This window comes from Manacus candei, unplaced genomic scaffold (genome assembly GCF_025592945.1).
Source record: "Manacus candei isolate 608988 ecotype Guabito, Panama unplaced genomic scaffold, ASM2559294v1 h1tg000014l, whole genome shotgun sequence".
Taxonomy (NCBI): Eukaryota; Metazoa; Chordata; class Aves; order Passeriformes; family Pipridae; genus Manacus; species Manacus candei.
In genome coordinates, this window is record NW_026138062.1 from 2,383,445 (window position 1) to 2,403,998 (window position 20,554).

Below are 20,554 nucleotides of genomic sequence, written 5' to 3' on the forward strand. Positions count from 1 at the left end.
CTCTAAGTGCACCCCTGCCAGATCTGTAGGCACGAAGCGTCTTGACAGGGAGAGACGTGGGGGTATCGCGCCAGTTTGTTATCAATCCATTAAAGGAAAGACACGGGGGACAGGATCTGGACCCCTCTCCGGGACCGACAGCCCACCTCCTGCAGACACCCCAACTTTATCGAGGCACCCGCGCGGCTGCTGTGCAGAAAGCGAGGAGGGGGTGCAGAGGCCGACCCTTGACGAGAGAGCAGGGAAGGGGCTCACGAGGGGCAGGGGTGTGTGAGGCCGCTGCCCCGGGCAACTACGGCACACGTGCCGTCGAGGATCGCAGCGACGTTCCCCTCTGGGCTGGGGAGCGCGGGCGAAGGGACACTCCGCAGCTTCCCGCGGGGCTCTGCGGGACACCCCGCTGGGGAATTCACGTTAGCAAAACGCCTTCGTGCGGGTCCGGTAGCCTCCACGGGCGGAACGGGTCCTCCGTGGATGTCTGCACTGTCTTTACAAAGTCCCAGGAGTTTATTTAATAAAGATCTGAAAACGAGAAACTCGCCTCCTCCTTTTTTCGGGGAGGGGAGAGGGGGAGGGCGGGTGGGGGTGATGGGGAGGAAGGTTGATGGCCACAGCCCTGAGTCTTAGCGGGTGTAGTATGGCCAAGACGAGGAAGCCCCTGCGCCCCGCTGCTGCCCGTCCCGGCACTGTCGTCCCCGCGGTGCGCGCAGCGAGCGCGCAGGCAGCGCGCAGGCAGCGAGCAGAAAGCGGCCGCGGCGACGGGCGGGCAGCGGTAGCGCAGGGCGGGCAGCGCTCGGGCAGGTGCGGACAGTGCAGATAGCGAGGGCCCTGGTAGGGCAGCGGCGGTACCTGCGGCACTGGGAGGGTTCTGCAGCGGGGAAAGCCCCTGCCGCTCCCCTTTGCTGTTGGGAGCACATCGGGCCGCGACGGCGAGCGATCAGGGAGCCCTCGAGCTGGGGGTGAGCCTGGAGTCACGGGGGACGTGCCGTGGCCCCGCTTGGCAAGCGCTGGGCCTGCTTACCCTCACTGCTCAAACACAGTCTGGAGCACGGTGCAGGCTTGCTGCTTGCTTCGCTGAGGTCTTCGGAGCCGCTTGGATGGGGGATAAGTTGGAGGAACGAGAGGAGGAGTTATTTGATCTATTTCCTAAAGCGAATGATCCTTCGCTTTGCTTTTTCTTTCCTTTATTTTTTTTTCTTTGTTCTCTAAAGTAATCTTTTATTCAAAACGAGTACTCAAGACAAATAAATGCGGGCAGGTACATCCTGCTTCCCCCGCCTGACCAATCACTCCGATGACGTGGGGAAAGACTGGCAAAGGAGCGGGCAATACGAACTCCACCGGGGGAAAAAAAACAACAACCAAAAAAACAGGGGATGGAAAAAAGAAGGACTTACAGCAAAGCCCCTATCTCAAGCCCCAGGGGAGGAGTAGTCAGTAGGTTACCGGGAGGAGTAGAGATTAAGTCTTCCTTTACCCTACTCAAAACTAAGAAGCATCCCAGAATCTGTGCCACCGAACAGTAAGGAGACTTTCAAGATACCCCTTTACTGGGTAAAAATTACTCCGGGCATCTCTACCTCCCTCAATTTCTCCCCCTCCTCTCCCCTCCTGCACGTCGAAACCTGCCGAGGAGCACAAAATCGGCCTGGTACTGACATGCACCTCCACGGAGCAGGCCTACAGGTTTTCCTGTGCTTCTGGGATTCCCTGTTGTAAGCTCTTAAACAGAATATTGAAACAATTTTGCTTTTGGTGCCTGTTCTTGCCTTGTAGCTCTGGCATTAAACAAATAGGAAAAGTGTGTTAAAGGGAGGCTACGGTTACAGCATCTTGGCCTGACATTCCCACATATAATTAAAACCATAGCTACAATAATACATAAATAAATAACAGCAAACAGAAGGATCCGTTCCTGTTCCAGTCGAAATCAACTGTTTTGGCTCTGTCACTGTATTATTTTGTTGGAGCAGCCTACGTCGTTCCCTCCTAATTTTATTTTAATTTATTTTAATAGGAGAGACAACAGAGAAAGAAATGATGCATTTGGGTTTTCTTCTTTTAAGTCCATGTTTAGTTTTAATTTTCCTGTATTTTAAAATAAGCACGTTGGCTGCAACGTGTTTGATCTTTGCAAGAAGGAAGTCTATATTGTAAAGGAATGCGCAGCAGTTTGGTATGAAAATGGGGTTGTGACTCACAGCTGCAGGCAGAAAAAAAAGGTGTTGTGGTGTCAGCCAGAGGTGTTCAGTCTAATAACTCAAGTTGTAAACTGTATCCTCTAAAATTACTTACGTAGTAAATCATTCAGGGGTTAAAAAATAGACTGGAAAGTGTAAGAGAGGAAAGAAAATCTTTCAGAAGTTCCCTTCATGAAAATTATTTACAATGATGGGAATTAGGAGTTTAATATTTCCCACATTTTCTTAAATGTCTGATACAGTTAATTGCCCCTATATAGCCGATGCTGTATACTCTCGGTCGCTCGCGAGGCAGCAGAAACTTGTTTGGGGATAACGGTTTCATTGACTGCTTTACCCGATTTACAGTTAATTTTGACCATCTAAAAGAGAAAAAAAAATCCGAGAGTGAGTGTTTCGTAATCATTCAGTACCGCAGCGAAAACCCTCCGAAAAGAGCCTCCTTTGCCCGCATAGTCGAGCAGTCGAGGGCAAAGCGCCTCTGACATGCCTCTCTCCCCGATACACGCCGAGACACGGCATGTTTCCATCTCTCTTTGCCTCACGTAGGTGTATCTAGTCTGGCAACAGCTGAGAAGCTGGAGAGGCTTTGAACGCAGATCTCTCTTCCAGTCTAACTGCTTGGTTTGCAGCAGTCCGGTCCGGGAGGAGAGCGAAAAAAAAAATAACCCCCAACTTCGGTGTCATCTCTAGTTGCGGAAGAATGGAGCGAGTAACGAAGCAGGAATCCGAAAGGTGCTTCCCAGGTCGAAATGTTGCCTTTCAGAAGAGCTTTCTCCGTTTCCAGCGGCGGTTGCCTTCGCTGAAAAGGAGATGCTGGCCGTGACTTTCGGGTGGTTGCGCCTTGTCTGATGGGGAAAGTAACTTGTTAGGAAGATTTCCAACGGGAGAGACATTGAGTGATTTGGGGGGAAAAAAAAAGCAAAATAAGACAAAATAAAATAAAATAAACCTGGGAAAAATGCCCTATAGAGGTCGGCAAATGTTCGCAGTGGAAATAAGAAGTCAGCAACAATTAAAATCTGGAAGCCACGTTCATTAGTATTCAGCACATAGGATCTAGCTTTTATGTTTATCTTTCTCCGCGGATCAATATTGTAGCAGCATGTGCCGGGAACAAGCAGAAATCTGGCCACTGCATGTGGCTGACCTTTCCCTCTCTCCCTACAGGTCAGATCATCTTCATCAAAACAGGTCAGATCGTCTTCATAACTATCATCACCTAATTCAGCCACAGCCACGGCTCTCATTAAAACTGGTATTTAATATAGGCGCTGTGACTAGATATCAAAGGAGAAGGGGTGTTTGCCCACACCGAGGAATTAGTAGTCTAGGAAGAAGAAGGAAAAAAAAAAAAAGTTGGAAGGAAAATTGCTCTTTTTTTTTTTTTTTTTTTTTTTTTTTCCCGGCCGCAAACTGCTGTTCACCGAGATCCAGCCCGAACGCGCGCATAGACCCAGTCTCCTGCGGGGGCTCTGCGGCCAGGAGCGCTGCCAGGCAGCAGCTCGAGCCGAGCTCCGCCGCCCCTTCGGGCCGGCCCCCCTGCCCCTGGGACGCCCCGGCCGTGGCCACCCACGGACCTGCGGCGGCCGGGGAACGGAGCGGGGCCCCAAGTCACTCGCGCCCGAAGGACCCCCGCCGAGAGGTGTCGGGGAGTCCCCCACCCGTGGCCACCAACCCTGCCTGCCTCGGGCCGGGTACTCCCCGCGGGCCCTACGGCCGCCCCCAGCCCTCTGTGAGGAGAGATACCGCGCGTATAAAACACCCACGCAATCATTTACTGGCGCTTGAGTTACTTCCCACCCCCCTCCCCCGCTTCAATTGCCGATTATTTCCTTTTTAACACCAAAAGAGCGTCCTTCCCCCTTCAGGACACAACAGCTGATCCCGCGCTGGGGCCGCGGTGCGGCGTGGGGGCCGCTGGAGGAGTTCTCACTCAGCTACGGGTCCCGCCGCTCGTCCCTGCCGGTTCCCCCCGTGCTCGTCATTGAAAAGCGCCTGGGATAACGGGCGAGAGACACGGGAGAACCTGCTCGTGTTTCCTGACCTGCGAGGAAGTTGGATCGGCGGTCCGTTTGGTGCCGCGCATCCTCTTCTGGGGACAGCAGTTAGGCAACCTCTTTGAAGTATTATTAAAGGAATGAAAACTCTGGTGAAGGTCCTCTCTTCTTCTCCTCTTTTCTTTTCTTTTCTTTTCTTTTCTTTTCTTTTCTTTTCTTTTCTTTTCTTTTCTTTTCTTTTCTTTTCTTTTCTTTTCTTTTCTTTTCTTTTCTTTTCTTTTTTCTTTTCTTTTTTCTTTTCTTTTTTCTTTTTTCTTTTTTCTTTTCCTCACAAGTAATAAAGGCAGAGAAACCCTCCAGAAAATTTAAAAAAAAAAAAAGAAAAAGAAAAGAAAGGAAATAATAAAAAAAGAGAAAACCCAATGCACTGGGAAAGACTTGCACTTTAGGACAGAGGGGGGCACCGTGCCCTGCAGAGTGGGACAATAGTTCTTGCTTGCTCTACTGGTAATATGCAGCTCCTTCCCTATCCGTCTGGCTCGGGGGTAAAGGAAAAAAAAATTTAAAAAATTAAAAAAAAAAAAGAAAGAAAAAAGAAAGAGAGAAAAAAAGGAGAGGGGGAAAAAGAAAAGAGATGGGGGGGGGGAAAAAAGCGACTCACGAGATCAAACAACACCAACCAAAACCAAAAATACAACCGTGAAAAGATGAAATAATAATAAGATGAAAAATAAAAAATATACATACTTCGTTATGCTGGGAGCACGTCTAGCGTGCACGTGCGGCTGGGGAGATGTTTGGGGAAGCCTGCTATGTCTTCATAGCGGGCAGGAAATGCGTACGAGTTTCTGAAAACAAAGAGGAAACTTAAAAGGCTGATAGGGGTTTGGGGGACACTACCCAGAGCCAAACGAAGGGGGTGCAACCCGGGCTACTGCCCCCGGGCACCCCCGGCCGGGGTTTGGCCGGGCAGGGGCAGCTCCTTGCCTGCTGCGGAGCCCCGCCAGGACCGGCAGCGTCAGCGGCACCGCCGGGCTCGGCAGCCGTTTCGCGCTCGGGTTCGGGCGTGAGTTCCTGCATTTTATTCTATTTCGGTTTGGGCTGTTGTCATCTCTGTCTGTTTGTTGGGCGGTTGGTTTGCCTTTGGGTTTGGTTGAGGGGTTTTTTTGGCACCACCAGCTGCAACACAAAGCCACTAGAGCAGCCAAACCAGGTGAAGCAGAGGATTTTATTCGGTATCGGCAGCGGGGGCAGGTGAAGGCAGAGCCCTGAGCTACCTTCCAATTGCAGCTGAAGGGGGAAAGCACAACCTGTTCTATGGACGGAGCCTGAATTTTTCTGGCTTGAAGAGGAGCGCATGAGGAACGAACAATTCCCAGGGAAATCAATCCACCTTTTCAGAGTGTCTCCAGGAAGACTTAGGAGAGAATTTTATTATTAATAGTAATACTAACAATAACAATAAAAATTAAAGCCACTGCTCCGCACTGCTTTTCACGGTATAAAGGAAGAATCACGCCGCCGCGGGAGAGCTGGCCAACTGGGGCTGCCACAGCCGGGCACGGGGTGCTGACGGAGGGGCAGCGCCGTGCACCCCGCTGCCCACCGGCGGCGGGGGCCGTGAGGCCGAGACGACACGGGAGCCGTCGGGGCAGAGCCGTCGGGGCGTACGGGATATCAGCCGGGCCACCCGCCCTCTGCGGCTGGGCACGGGGGGATGGAGGAGTGCCAGGGAAGCCCCCGGCCTCCCTCCAGTTTGGTGCCCAAGTTGCCTTGAGGGCCAGGGCAGGGAGGTTTGGCTAGCTCAGGTTTAGTGCGGGAGACAAACTGGGGGGGCGGGGGGGAGGGGGTTGGGGTGAGAGAAGCGAGGTGGAGGAAGGAGAGGGGACAGGAAGGGCACAGAGGAGGACTTAAGCGCGGTCCCTGAGCCCAGGCCACCCGCGCACAAGGCTGCGAGGCAAATCTTGATGCTCTTCCCCCCCCCGGAAAAAAAACCAAACCCTGAACCCGATGAATTACCGCTCTCCCTTAAGAGTGACGGGGATGGGCCGGGGTCAGGGCCCCGGGGGAGGCGGGCGGAGTGCTGGATGCGCCAAGGCCAGGGTCAAGTTCAAGGCCAGCCCGGGTAGGACAGGGAAGGGGGGGAGCTTACTCACGGCCACGGCCACCACGGTCCCATCGCTGGGCCTGCCGGAGGAGAGGCATCCCTGCCCGAGAGACACGACCTGCCCTTTGGCCAGGGAGGTTGCTTGCCCCGCGCACCCTCGCTATCAGGGGTCGAGGGGAGGATCACCCCTGGGGTCTCCTTAAGCCAGAACGGCTCCGAGAGAAGGGAGAAGGGGAACCCAGATCCGGAGAGCTTCTCTCCAGCCGGAGCTAGCCCACCGGGGCGGAAGACAGCAGAGCGGGTTTGGTCACCCTTGGGCAGGGCTACCCGTGCGCCCCCGGGCCCGGGAGGGAATTTGGGCAGACGGTGGCTGGCAGGGACTGGCTATGAAGCGGGATCCCCGTTTGGTTTTTCGGCTGAGAGGAGGCCGGTAGGACAAGGAGGGATCCTCGCAGCTGCATTTCCCACAGATGTCTCCAAGGGGCAGGCGGCATATGCCAATGATTTTAATAAATATTTTTTTACGTAATATTATTACGGAACATAAATTAGGTTTTAATAGTCGTTTGATTACCCGAAGAGCTGCCGTGTGCGCGTGGATGGCCGCGCTGGGAGGAGCACAGCCGCCGAGGAAGCTTCGGCTCCGCTTCCCATCTAAACTTCCTTGTCAGCAACGGGACGGAGCAGAGTGTCTTTCCCTCCCTCCTCCCCTTCTCCTGGGTGCGGGTAACCCCCACTTCACCCCAGAAGTGATCAAGGCCCCGTGTACCCTCCTCTCCCCCCCCAACTACCTCATACCGACTCGAGACATCTGTATTGATATTTGAATACGCAGGACAAAGCCCGAAAAACCCAAACCGACGAGTGGCCCTGGGGGGCGTAAGCGATGGGCTCGCCGGGTGTGAGGAGCAGAGGGCTCTCCCCGACTGCAGAAGCCGTCGCTGAAGGCAGCGCAGCCACCGCAGGGCGCTCGGAGCCCGACTCGCAGCGCTGCCTCTTCGCAAGGCGTATTTCGGTGGCTTGACAAGGCCGAACTTTTTTACTTTTTTCCACTACATCCTGGCTGCTGACACACTCGCCTTGGCTGTCCCGGTTTGGCGAGCTGTGCCCGGAGAGCTGCTGTCCACCGGCCCCACACGGGTGGCTCCGACGGCCCGCGCGGAGCAAAACTCTGGGTCAGCATCTCGGGAAAGTCATCTCCCGGCGGCTCTCAGTCCCTCCCTGAACACATCTGACAGCCCAAACCGCTCCCTGGGATGAAAATAAAATAAAATTAAAAAAAAAAAAAAAAGGAGAAAGAGAGGGGGGAAAAAAACCTCGAAGGAGAAGTGTAAGCTCTCGGGTATCACAACTTTCTCCTCTCCAGGGTTGAATGGAGGCTGCTAAAAAGACGGGAGGCGCAGAAGGACACGATCTACGGCTCAAAGCAGCGGAGCTCAGCTCCTAGTCATTGCGCCTCCACCTCCGTACCGAAACGCCCCGTTTTGTCACCCTGTAATGAGCTTCCAGTCAGACACGCACCGGAGAGAGAAGGGTGAGCCCGAGTAAGGCAGGAGGCGGAGGAAGCTGTGATCTCGCCGTGTAACTCTTACTAAAGGAGATCCTGCCTTGCAAGTTATTTGGGGAATATGCACATCTTCACCCTTTTCTTTCAGCTCAGAGGCTTCCTAAAGTGTTGGGTGGCTTTGTAGCTTTTTTTCTGATGTTTTAGTTTGGTTTTTTTTTCTGTACGGGGGAGCCCAGCTGGAAGATATCCTCCTGGTCCAGTAACTCGCGGATGTTTTAAAAGCATTTGTTTTGCAGTCGCCACTCAGCCCATCACATGAGTTACAGCAGGTTTCAGAAAGCCCTTGGCATAAAAAGGAAACAGCTCGTGCAGTTTCAACACGTTTTATTATATTTCTGTATGCATTACTCTCAAAACATATCACAAGAAATGATGAAACCACTTAAACCTTCAAATAAAAAATCTGAAACAGTTTATGCTCACAATTGTACATATTTATAGTTAAGAAACATTCTTTATAAATACTGTTTCCTCTGTAGCAAGTTAATACCATAATTTAATTACAAATGGATAAATATGGTAACAGGTATTTACAGGAGGAAGGGTGTTATTACAGAAAAGCTAACGGCACAACGTTTATTTTTCCTCACAATCTTCCGAACAGGAACTAACAAATTGAACTTGCAAAAGCACTAAAACATCACATATAAACCCAGCTAACAGAAAAATACATTCACAAGCGTTGTTGTTTGTGTGAGTGTCTGTAAGTAACAGAATGGAGACTTTGGCACGGTATTTCTTCCCCAGTCTATAGTTGAAATACAGTTTACAATCAAGTTGCCTCTTAAAAAGGAACACAATATTCAAGATATCACAATTACAAAAGAAACAATTTTTTTCTTCCATGTTACTTTTTTTAAAAGGGTGAACTAAAAAGGAAGAAAAGAGGGAGGTGGGGAAGGAGACCAGGACAAAAGAAAACAAGTCCTTCACTTTCTCAGGGAGGGAGGAAGATGGGAAAAAAAAAAAGACTTAAAAAAAAAAGAAAAAAAAAAAGGAAGAAGAAAGGGACCAATCCGCGGTTTACAAACGGGACGAACTTCTATACACCGAGAATCCAGGAAAATCTCGTTCCCCACCTCGCCGGAGGAAGGAGAGGGCCGCTATATACACAGTTCGTAGGGCGGGAGGGCGCTGGCTGCTCCGGGCGGGGAGGCGCAGGGGCCGGAGGAGTTTGAGTCTCTGATCTTTTGTCTGAAGGCTCTGGAGGGAGAGTTTCTTTCCACCGGCTTGGGAAGCTTTTTATTGGGTGATGTGTTGGTGGCGTTTGGGGTTGGTCTTTTCCCCTCTCTCTCTCTCTCTCCCCTTTCCGTTCCTCTATAGATTTACCCATTCTTTTATGTTTTTCGGCACGTACTTTTTAGAATATTTTTTGCTGGTTCGAAACGTTCTCAAAAAGAAACAAAAAAGAAAAAAATCCAACAAAAAAAAGACGCGAAGGCGGGAGGGTGTGGGGAGATGAAGGTCCCCCGTCCCCATCCTGTTCGGCCGTCATTTCGCTGCTGGCGGGTGCGGCGGCACCTCCCGGTGCGTCTCCGGCGGGCTCGCTCGCTCCCTCCTGCCCGCCGCCGCCGGGGCGGGGAGGGCGCTGCGGGGCCGTGCAGAGCAGTCCGGCGGGGCCCTACACGTACCACTCATTGAAGTTGGAGGAGAGGCCGCTGTGGCCGCCGCCGCCGCCGCTGCCGCCGCCGCCGCCCCGGTGCACGGCGGACACGGCCGCCGCCGCTGCCGCTGCCGCCGCCGCCGGGGAGAGGTTGCTGGTGTTCTGCGACTCGGCGCTAGGGGACACCAGCCCCGGCGGGGTGGAGGACTCGTAGCCGGAGCTGGCGGCCGGGGAGGATTCGGAACCTTGCGGGGACGACTCGTGCACCTGGGGGGCAAAGGCAACACGGCCGTGTGGAGGAGGGATGGGGAGGCCGCGGCCGCCCCCCGGGCGCGCCCCCCGCCGCCGGCCCGGCCCGCCGCCGCCCCTGGGCCCCGCGCCCGCCGCCCGCCGCCCCGTCGGGGCGCCCGGCGCGGCGCGGCCGCCCTCCCGCCTCCCGCCGCCTCCTGCGGGGCCGGGTACCTTCATATGTTTCCGCAGGGAGCTGGGGTGCGTGTAGGACTTGTCGCACATCTTGCACAGGTAGGGCTTATCCGAGGTGTGGACGTGCATGTGCTTCTTGCGGTCGCTGCTGTTGGCGAAGCGACGGTCGCAGCCTTCGAACTCGCACTGGAAGGGCTTCTCCCCTGTAAGAGAGTGGCGCAGCTGCGAGGTGAGCGCGATCGCCCCCACTCAAACCCCGCGCAGCCTCGGGCCAACTTTCCTCCCCACTTCCCCCCCCCTCACCCAGTCACTTCGTCCAGCAGTTTCCCAAAGCAAGAGGCCGGTTCTGTCCCGGTACCCGCAGCGCGGAAGGGCCGTGCTGCTCACTCTTTTTGCCCTGCAGGGAGGCAACCCCCGTCCCCCACCTGGTTTTCCTACCAAAACACCCCGGGCACCCCCGTCCCGGCATTTTGCCCGATTTTAGTTCGACCAGTGCCGACACACACAGTCAGCCCCGAAAGAGATTGAAGAAGAAAGGCGATGATTTAAAAAAAAAAAAAAAAAAAAAAAAAAGCGAGCAGCATCGAGACGTTTCGCCTCGGTACCAAATCCGCTATCCTGTTAAACTGGAAACCATTACCGACAGATTTAAGGCCGGGCATATTGTTTCGTGTATGGATATTCGAGATAAATGCACATCCGCTGGGAAAACTAAACGTCTGTAAAATACTTCATCTAATTTTCATAGGGATTCCTCTCACCCGGCTGCCAGGACTCCAAATGCCGGGGAGTAATTTGGAGGTGAGAACTCCACATCCCCCCGCCTTTGGAGGGGGGAAGCATTTAACATTAAATTCCATTAGCACCCAAATTGTTTCTTAAAGACATCCGCTCAGACACAATGACTTCAGTGCGGGCATCTCATGCAAATACATTTCTCAAATTTTAAACCTTGTTAAAGCTCGTCTCGCACCTCACATCGGGCTTAGCACTTGAGAAAACAATAGGCCTCGAGATTTTTAGCCTTTCTCCGGGTAAATATTTGGAGTGCAAGTCGCTAAAATATTTGGCTGTCTTTTATGAAATAGTCTGGCACGGTTTGAGCCGGCAGGAGTAGTAAATGAATAATAGATGAGGCGGGAGGATGCGTTAATTTTTGTTACCCTTCGGCTCAGGCTATTTTCCATCGGGAAAGCCAGGGCTCCCTCGACCCTCTTCCACCTGATTGGGGTGGAAGTTTCCGAGCCTCAAATCCTCTGTTCCTTATTACATAATTTAATAAACTGTTGCAAAAACACCTTAAATCACATCGAGTGAGACTTTAAAAACATTTTTTTTTAAATGAGAAAATTTTATTGCCTTGCTCACAGCATTTAAATTTAATGGAAAGCATTTCCAGAAAGGGACTTTTGGCACTTCCAACGGGATTTGGGACTAATGACGGATTTTGCACGTATTTATATAGTTTCTCTCTCTCGGTATCCATACATAAAAGCCGTGCTCACAAGCGCTGAATTGTATGCAAATACGTTGCGTATAGCAAATGTATAAGGCGTCTCATGTGGATGGATGGGTGGATGGATGGATAGACAGATAAAAAGATAGATAGGTGTCTTCCCGGATTTTAGCAGGACGGCAGAATTTAGTTTGCGCTGTATTCCGCGTTTCTGCGGAAAGATCCCGCTGAGACTCGGCACGAATCTACACCTCTCACCCGCAAATTAAAACAAATCAGTAAAATATCCTTTCGAAATCTGGGATGGAGGGAAGTGTATTCTGGTGGGGAGGAAACCAAAACAAAAGCAGCTGTGTGATAGAGTGTGTATATGTGGGAAATTAAACTGGAAGCTTATTTTATCTCTCATCATTTTACATCACTGTCTGAGTCTCTATCGGTTTATACATATATATACATATATATACACGGGCAGAGGGGGGAAATCTGCCGAACGAAACCCGAATTACCTGTGTGCGTCCTTTTGTGAATTTTGAGATTTTCTGATCTGGCGAAAACTTTTCCGCAGCCAGGGAAGGGGCAGGGGAAGGGTTTCTCTCCCGTGTGCACTCGGATATGATTGACCAGTTTGTATTTCGCTTTGAAGGGCTTGCCTTCGCGGGGACACTCCTCCCAGTAGCAGACATGGTTGCTCTGCTCGGGTCCCCCAACGTGCTCCACCGAGACGTGGGTGACCAACTCGTGCATGGTGCTGAAAGTTTTATTGCAACTTTTTTTGGGGTTGTTCAGCTGCTCGGGGTCGATCCACTTACAGATGAGCTCTTGCTTGATGCACTGCTGCCGCATGTATCGGAAAAAGGCACCTGGGTGGTGGTGGTGGTGGGCTGCCATGTTCATGCCCATATTCATATTCATGGGGCCGTACTGGTTGTGCAGCTGAGCCGCCGAGTAAGGGTCAGTCCTGGGGCTGGAAACCTGGCGGTACTGATCCGAGCGGGCGAATACCTCCCCCGGCAAGCCCAGTCGCATCTGTCCGTTGAGGACGTTTTGGGAGGCGTGGGGGCCGTGCTGGTCGTGGATGCCCGGGAAGAGGAGGTGGCTCTGAGCGTCCGTGTGCGGGTGGTGCAGGCTGCCGGCCGCAGGGCCGAAGATGCCGTGCTGTCCGCCGGCCGGCGACGAGTCCCCGAAGCCCCGGCTGCGAAACAAGAAGTCCCGTGTGGAGTTGAAGGGCGCCCCGGAGTAGGAGCCGACATGGGCGGCGTGGGGCCCCAGGGCGGCGGCGGGATAACCGGGCGCCTGCGAGGTGAACGCCGAGCTCTGCCCGGGGGAGAGGTCGTGGGCGCCGGCGTTGAGCTTGAAGGCGCCCATGTGCGCCGCTGCCGAGTCCACGAAGCTGTTCTGCGCCGCCAGGCTCAGCTCCCGGTCCTGCATCTCCGCCGCGGCCGAGTGGTGGTGCCGGGCGAAGGTGCCCACGCCGAGGGCCGGGAACTGCGGGCCGGCGTCCAGCAGCATGGTCCGCGCCGCTCCGGGGACGCAGCCGCCGCCGCCGCTGCCGCCTCCCCGCTACCGCCGCCGGGCTGCCGCCGCCCGCCCAGCCGGGCGCGGGGCCGCCGCCGCTCCGCTTCCCCCCGGCAGCCGCCGCGTCCCCCCGCCTCCGCCGCCGCCCGCGCCCGCACCGGCCCGATGCCGCCGCTGTCGCCGCCGGCGGAGCCGTATCCTGAGCCAGGCAGAGCAGAGTCCAAAAGCGAGCGGAGAACCAAAGTGTATTAAAGGAGCTGAGGCGGGGGCGGGCAGGGGAGGGGAGGGGGAGCAGGGGAGGGACGGGGCTGGGGACGGGGCGGGGGGGCAAGGCTCGCCTCGCCGTTCCCTGCGGCACACACGCACGCACACACACACTCACACACACAGACCCGCGCACACGCCGCCGCCGCCCCCCCCCTTCCTCCGCCGCCACCGGGATGTCAGAGCCGCCGACCCCCGCCCGCCCGGCCCCGCGCCGCTCCCCGCGTGGGCCGCAGCCCTTCCCGCCGCCTCGGGCCCCCCGCCGCTCCCGGGCCTCCGCTTCTCGTTTTATCCTCCGCCGGGCATTAGCGGTGTCTCTCACGGAGAAAAACTTGCAGCCGCGGGTTCCCACGGAGCGAAGAGACCCCGGGGGTGCCCCGCGCCTCCCTCGACCGCCTCGGCTGAGGGGCGTGGGGAGGGGGCTGAGGAGGGGGGTGCCGGAGGCGGATTAAAAACAATAAGGGCGGCGGTGGGGGTGGGGAGGGGAGGCGGGGGGCGGGAAGGGGCCGGCGAGTGCCGGAGCCGGAGCGGCGCGGCCGGGGCGGTGGAGTTGCAGCCCCGCTCCGCCCGCGCCCTCGCTGCCTCTCGCTCCTCTGTTTATTTCGGTGGGCGCTACTGAGGCGGCGGCTTTTTATTGCCCCCCTCCCCCCCCCCTTTCTCTTCCCTCCCTCCCCCGGCCTCTCTCCTTATCCCCGCCCGCACTGGCGGCTCCTCTCCCGACGCCGCCTTCACCCGCCGCCCGGCCGCTCTCCCGGCTCCCGCTCATTGGCCCGAGCCGCCCCGTCCATCCGGGCGTCCTCGGCCACCGGCTAATGGCGGCGCGGCCGCCCCGCGCCCTGCCCGCCCCGCGCCCCGCCGCGCCGCCGCCGAGCGCCCCGCGGCCGTGCGGCCCCCGCCTGGCACCGCACCGCAAAGCCCCGCGCCGCGCCAGGGGCCGCCTTCAGCCCCGCACTGCCGGTGGCTTCTTCATTTTTTGGGGGAGTCACTCCTCCACTCTCTCCCCCCCCCCTCCCCTGCGGCGAGGGGAAGGGGTGGTGTGGAGAGAGGCGCAGCGATCTCGGAAAATATCGATGTACGCTTGGGCATGTGATACTGCCTCGGGAGGCAAACAAACAAAGCGAGGGTCTTAAAAATATAACCCCTGCAGCCCCTTTCCCCATTTCGGCTAAAGCAGATGAATCCCGTGGTCGATAACGGGACCGAGGGGGGAATCACATAAAAGTCACGTTGGCGGGGCGACGGTGGCTGGGACAAAAAAAATTAAATAAAATAAAAATTTAAATAAAACAGGCAACGGTCGCCCTGGTCGTTTGGGCTTTTAAACCATTTATGTGGGAGCAGAGGAGTCGATCTGCGATCTGCATGTGTTGTGAATGTGCATCTGAGAGTAGATGCTTTAGGAGTTTTCCTTGTCTCTTCCCTTCCTTGAAAAAGAAACAAAAACAAAACCGCAAAAAAATCCCAACCCCAAAATCCACCCTGCCATTGTTATTTGGAAACCGGATTCTTGCATGGCAGGAATAAAAAAGCATAAAGCCGGCACACACACACACACGCACCCGCAGACACACACAGAGCAAACAAGTCCCCTTCCCCTCCCCCTCCAGTAAATACACGTCTGGCCCCTGCTTCGGTTTGTTTTGTAGTGGCTGGAAAATAATCATCTCGGGGCCAGCAGCTCACCAATAAATAAGGCTCTGTAAAAATCAAAACCCGGCATAACAATTGTCTTCTTAACCGTCCTGCACTTAACCTTGGCGTATCAGTCCCCATCAGTTCTGTGCTTGGCAGAGAAGTGACCCAAAATATAGTGGTTTGTGTGGTTTGAGGGGGGGCTTTTTGAAATTCTCCCCTTGACATTTCTCCTGTGACTCCTCATGACATTAAATCCCGCATTAGGCATAGGCAGGCTCAAACCTGGATCCAGTGTCCGAGCAGGGGTTTTACAGTGAGAGATGATAGACAGATAGATATAGATAGATAGATAGATGGAAGGAAGGGAGGAAGGAAGGCAGGCAGGCAGGCAAAGGCACTGCACACCAACTAAGGTCTTCCCCATCATTGTCATTAAATGGTTAAAATATTTCCAAGACTGTCCAAAAGTGGTTGAAATGTACCAGTACTGGACATTACTCTGTGAACAAGGTGAGGATTTAAACTGGGGAGAAGTGGGATTTCTTCTAATCTGAAATGAGCATTAGAAGATAAACTGAATATTAATGCAGAGCTGCACCTTTGATGCCAACAGCTCTTCTCTGTTCGCCACTCCGTCATTCGGTCCCGTCTTTGCAGGCAGGGGTGTCTGCTCCCCATATATTGCCTTCCCAGGCTGCAGCTTGGGAGCATATGCTGTCCTTGTTCTGACTCCCCAGGCTCCCAGGGACAGACCTCGAACAAATTCTATTTTCCTTCTCTGAAAGGTTCCCGAGGAGGAGGTCTGAGAGTAGTCCTTCACCGTTGCTGGGGATTTCGAGAGCACTAGTTGGAGAGGAAAGTTTGGTCTCCTGCGTAGTCTGCCTCCAGATTAGTGAAAAAATCATACGGACAACTAAACGCTTGAATACACTTTTTTTTTTTTTTACCGATTTAAAAGAAGTTACTACATCTGAGATCAGAAAAAGAACAAATATGTCCAAGAAAATTCGCAGTTAAAACACTGATTAAAAAAAATAACAAAGGTGAATATTCATACAAATACCTACCTCTGGATTATTCTTTCTTTCTTTCTTTCTTTCTTTCTTTCTTTCTTTCTTTCTTTCTTTCTTTCTTTTCTTTCTTTCTTTCTTTCTTTCTTTCTTTCTTTCTTTCTCTTTCTTTCTTTCTTTCTTTCTTTCTTTCTTTCTTTCTTTCTTTCTTTCTTTCTTTCTTTCTTTCTTTCTTTCTTTCTTTCTTTCTTTCTTTTTCTTTCTCTACTCCTCTTTTTCTCTCTCTTTCCTCCTTTATTTTCCCTCATCTTCTCTTTTCCTTCCTCCCTTCCTTCCTCTCCTTTTCCTCCCTTTCTTTTCCTTTCTCTTTTATTTCTTTATTCTCTTTCTTTATTCCTTTCTCTCCTTTTTCTTTCCTTCCCTTCTTTTCTTGCGCCCCCTCCCCTCACCCCTCGCTCTGCCCGCTCAGCGGCGCCGACACCGGGGCGCTTTCAGGGGGACGCGGTGAATTCCATCCGGAGCCCCCGTAGGCTGGCCGCGCTCTGCTATTCTTTCAGGGCTCCAGCCCTACTCTCTCTGCAGGAAACAGAGGAGCTGATCCAAGTTCAAAGTCACGTCGCCGTCCCTCCTAAGAAGTGCTTTATTTCCCTCTGAACCGCAAAACCTCTTTCCCCCGTGTCACAGGGTAACAAGGGAAGGGAGCGAGGGAGGAAGGAGGGGGAGCAGAGGCACCGGCAGCCAGCCCCGCAATCTCTCGTCGGGCCACCGCCACAAACGCAGCCTGCGGCTTACAGCAGCTTTCGAGGGAGGAAAGCAAGCGGTCACCCAAAGTCGGTGCTAAATCGGTTTATTGAAAGAAGTTTTTCAACAGGTTTCTGGAGGTGCCAGACCTGCAGAGCAAACGTCGGCTTCCCCGGGAAACCGCTCATGTCTTTGTAAGTTTTCCGAAATTCTCTTTAAAACTGCTCTGCTCTTTTTCTTGCCGGCTGGTGATGTGGAGAGAGCTAGTGGGGGGGTCGGGGCGAGGGAAAGCAATTTCTTGCTTCCCCTGGACTGTACCTACCGTCTTCGCCTGCTAGCCACTTTTCCCGGGAGGTGTCAGCGCCCTCTGGGGAGTATCCGCGCCCCCTCCTTCCATCGCCCCCTCCTCGGTAGCCGTAGGTACCGCGGTGGGGGTGCAGGCTGTGGAGGATGCGGCTGGCGACGGAGAAAAAGAAGTTGAAGGACCCACCGTGGGGAAGGAGGGATAGGGAAAGGGGGAAGAGAGGGTCTTTCCCCCAAAATTCATCCTTCCCACAGAGTAACAGGGATGAGGTGCGGGCCGAGGAGGGGGCGTGCGGTTGGCCGGTAGCCTGGGAAGAAGAGGCCAGTTGAGCGGCATCACTTGCACCGTTGTCTGTATCACAGACACTCATAAATTCAACAAGCTCATCAACAGGATATTAAGTTGCAGGTTACCTTTGATGGTGCCGATTCGAGCCACTTCTAGGCCGTTCGACCTATGACCCGTGAAGACCACATGTGTTGTGCTGTAGCCTCCCTCTGTAAAACACACGTTTCGGGACAAAAGTTCTTTGTCAGGCTCTACCGGCAGTGTAATGTAAAAGAAAAAGGGGAAATAATGAAAATCTCAGCCAAAGCTGTAACCTTCAAATACTTCTTAAAAAAAAACCCACAAGCCAAAGCAAAACAACAACAAAAAAATCAAAACAAACCCACGCTAGGCAGAGCAGGGGCAGGAGGAAGGAGCACGCTGCTTTCGTGCCATTAATATTTATTGTTTCTTCAGTTGCACTTATATATATGTATGTATAAAAGAAGTTGCTGTATAAAACCCCTCTCTCGGCAGTAATGGCGTGAGGCGGCGGGGGCGAGGAGCAGTGTAGCGTTTTTTTCCAGGACGGGAACCTTGGCCGAGTGGCAGCCGGTGCCTCTGCCCTGCCCAGCTGCGGCCGAGGGACGCGCAGAGCCGCGTACTTCGCGCACCCCGCGCCCTTCCCTGCTGCGCGCCTCATTCTGCAGCCAGCGTAGACCCGGTGCAACGCCCCCAAAATGGGGTCTGCGGCCGCACGGCCGGGCTTTATTATATGCACCTTCTTCCATCTGGAGATGCCCACATAAACGTTAGAGGCATGGAAGAAGCGTCCCAATAAAGGGCGATGGACTTTGTAATACAATTTATGCCGTCATTCATAAATAACAATGCCATATGGTAACCATATTGCTTATACAAGTAAAGCCGTCAAAGTGTCACTATTTGATTTATCTCAACAGCTTCTTCCAACGGTGACGTTCAGCTACAGAGAGAGGGGAAGGGGGAGAGAGAGATCAGAGCAAAATTTGGCCTGGGTTTCCTGAGACCGCCTCTCTCTTTATCTCTTTATTTCTCTGTAGGCATAGATAAATAGAAAGATAAATAGATAGACAGATAGATAGACAGACAGAAAGAGAGAGAGAGAGAGAGAGAGAGAGAGACTGAAGGATGGAATTTTTTTTCCTTATTTTGTCCCTATTTGAGCAAACCCCGAAGGGATCCTTCTTTCCCTGGCGAGGCGCTCACTGAAAACAGCAGCTCCGAAACTTTTACTCGAAAATCCCTGTCCCAAAGATGTGGCGGGTCTCGGCCCCGGCAACCCGACGTCGGGCACGGTGCCGGCCCCCACTCGTGTCCGGGTGCCAGCCCTCGGGTTCCCACTTGGGTGCACAGAGCGACGACATTTGACTCAGGAGAAGTTTAATTTTTAAGGGTATAAAATATCCATCCGCTGAGCCCCTCAATAAAGGAGGGATGTGGAGTCTCACTGCCACATGGCTCTCTCTTTCCCTTTCGTGCCCCTGGGCAGCCACCCGCTCCCACCCGAGCTCCCAGTGCCTCCATGTTATTCCTCCGATGGGATGGTGAGGAGGATACCGTGGTTACTCCCTGCCCGTGTCGGTCCCCACGGGGCTATGACTCGGGGCGCTCCCTCCTGGTACGGGCGGAATCCATCTCCAATCAAGCATGTTCGCGGAGGGCACCGCGCCACGGGCTCCCCCATGCCGCAAGGCAGCCCCAGGAGCAAAGCAAGCCACTCGCGACGGGTCGGGAGGGTAGGCTTATTCCGCAGATTTGGGGGAGATTTGGAGGTCTTGCCAAGGAAAACGGCAATCGCGCTCCCTTTCTAATGCTTCCCCAGAAGAATGCTTTACAAGTTATAAAATATTGCTCCCTGCTCCCTAACTATCAATAAGACGTGCATTAAAGACGATTGTTTGTAAATGGTGTTCATGATCATTAGCATACATTTACATAACGCAGCTCACAGCACAACGTTTTAGTTAAATACCTTCTAAAGCCGATAGCCCGAGCTCGGTTTATAGAGGAAGCTTTACGAAACAAATCTGAAGGCTTCCAGGCTTCACCCTGCCTCTGCAGCCCCCCCCCATGTCCCTTAGCAGATTTGCCGGCGAGCGGGGCACTGTGGGAGAGTTTCGCAGCTGGCTCCGCCGCGGGAACAGGGTGCGTTCCGACCCCCGACGGGCGCTGCTGAGGTTTTTGGGGGGCTGTGGGGATAGCACAGTTCGCCTCCCTGTGTTGCAGGTCCAGAGGGCTGTAGCAGCCTGGGCCTGAGCTGGTATCGGTGAGTCAATGGGCTTTAAATTCTTCATGGCACTTTTGGAGATGGAAATGTCCAAAACTGTCCTGGCCCTGGCAGTCACCTTTGCTTTCTGGCGTTTGCAGCCAGTCCTAAAAATGGGCTAGTTTCCACCTGAGTCTCGATCAACCCCTCCCTCCCCACAGTCACAGGTCAGCTGCCTATTAGCCACCTATAAAATATTTTCATTGTTTTATAGCCTCTCATAAAAAGAAATTGATCGGGGGATATATTTGAGTTAAGACGTATTAAATCGATGACAGATACATATCACGCTGCTTTTAACAGGAGAGGGATGAGGAGCCGTGATGCTGTTCTTCATCTCCACAGCATCTCCTGTCAAACCATTCTGAACCTCAGTCCAGACACGTGCCCAGAATTTAGGGAGGGAAGGCACTGTTTGGACGGACGTATAGAAAACATACGTATATAAATACCCATACAGACGTACGGCTAGTTAGCGAGAAGTTTTTACTGTGCAATAAAACCATCAAGCAGTCCCTTTTAAAACCCGGGGATCATTTATTCCAGTTTCTTGCCTTGCAGAATCACTGAAACCCCCACCGTGGCCACTAGAGCTGGGAACAACGGTTCGGCTCGGGGGGGGGGAAAGAGGGAACCGGCGGGTCTCGTTCCCCCTTGAGCATTCCCTATAGCCTGTCCCACCCCTTCGGCAGCCGTGGGCCAAATCCTGCGAGTTTTCCTCGCGTGAGTAGCGGTGGGAGGGAGGGAGGAGGGGGTGCTGGAGCCTGGCCCAGGAAATGCCGGACCAGCACGGAGCTTCCTTTAAACATGGCTCAGCATAGGAAAAAGGACAAGACGAGCAGATGTAGTTTGGTCAAGGGGATTAGGTTGCCGGGGAGGGCCAGGGTGTGTGTGTATGGGCGTCCACTGGCATCCCCCACACCTCTTCCTCTCCTGGGATGGCGGAGGAGCGTCCCTCACTGCCTCATAGGTAAGGAAGGGCAGGTAGCCTGCCTGCGCTTTCCAAGGAGAGCAGGAGCTCAAGGCATTCCCAGGGGGGCCAGTAGCCTAAAGAAAGCAGATGATATATCAATAAAAGCTACTTCTCCTCCCTCAGTCCTACAGAAAATCCACGACAATGCTCCTCTCCCCCTTTTGGCTCGGCAGGGAA

At 53.8% G+C, this 20,554-nt stretch overlaps 1 protein-coding gene across 1 annotated transcript; it reads right to left on the reverse strand.

The window, feature by feature from the left end:
- Positions 1–8,185: 8,185 nt before the first annotated feature.
- Positions 8,186–12,869, reverse strand: ZIC2 (Zic family member 2). The gene is made up of 3 exons (XM_051780621.1): positions 11,867–12,869; positions 9,941–10,104; positions 8,186–9,745 (listed from the first exon to the last, which is right to left on the reverse strand). Exons 1-3 carry the CDS (start codon positions 12,867–12,869, stop codon positions 9,497–9,499), a joined length of 1,416 nt encoding a protein of 471 aa, XP_051636581.1. The 3' UTR covers positions 8,186–9,496.
- Between the last annotated feature and the right edge of the window lie 7,685 nt (positions 12,870–20,554).

Bases quoted from the DNA above. Each gene is read 5' to 3' on its own strand.
- ZIC2 (XM_051780621.1), bottom strand. From the start codon at position 12,869: ATGCTGCTGGACGCCGGCCCGCAGTTCCCGGCCCTCGGCGTGGGCACC. The intron at 10,105-11,866 runs GTAATTCGGGTT...ACTCTCTTACAG, and splicing joins TCACAAAAGGACGCACACAG to GGGAGAAGCCCTTCCAGTGC. The intron at 9,746-9,940 runs GTACCCGGCCCC...TTTGCCCCCCAG, and splicing joins CCCTGCGGAAACATATGAAG to GTGCACGAGTCGTCCCCGCA.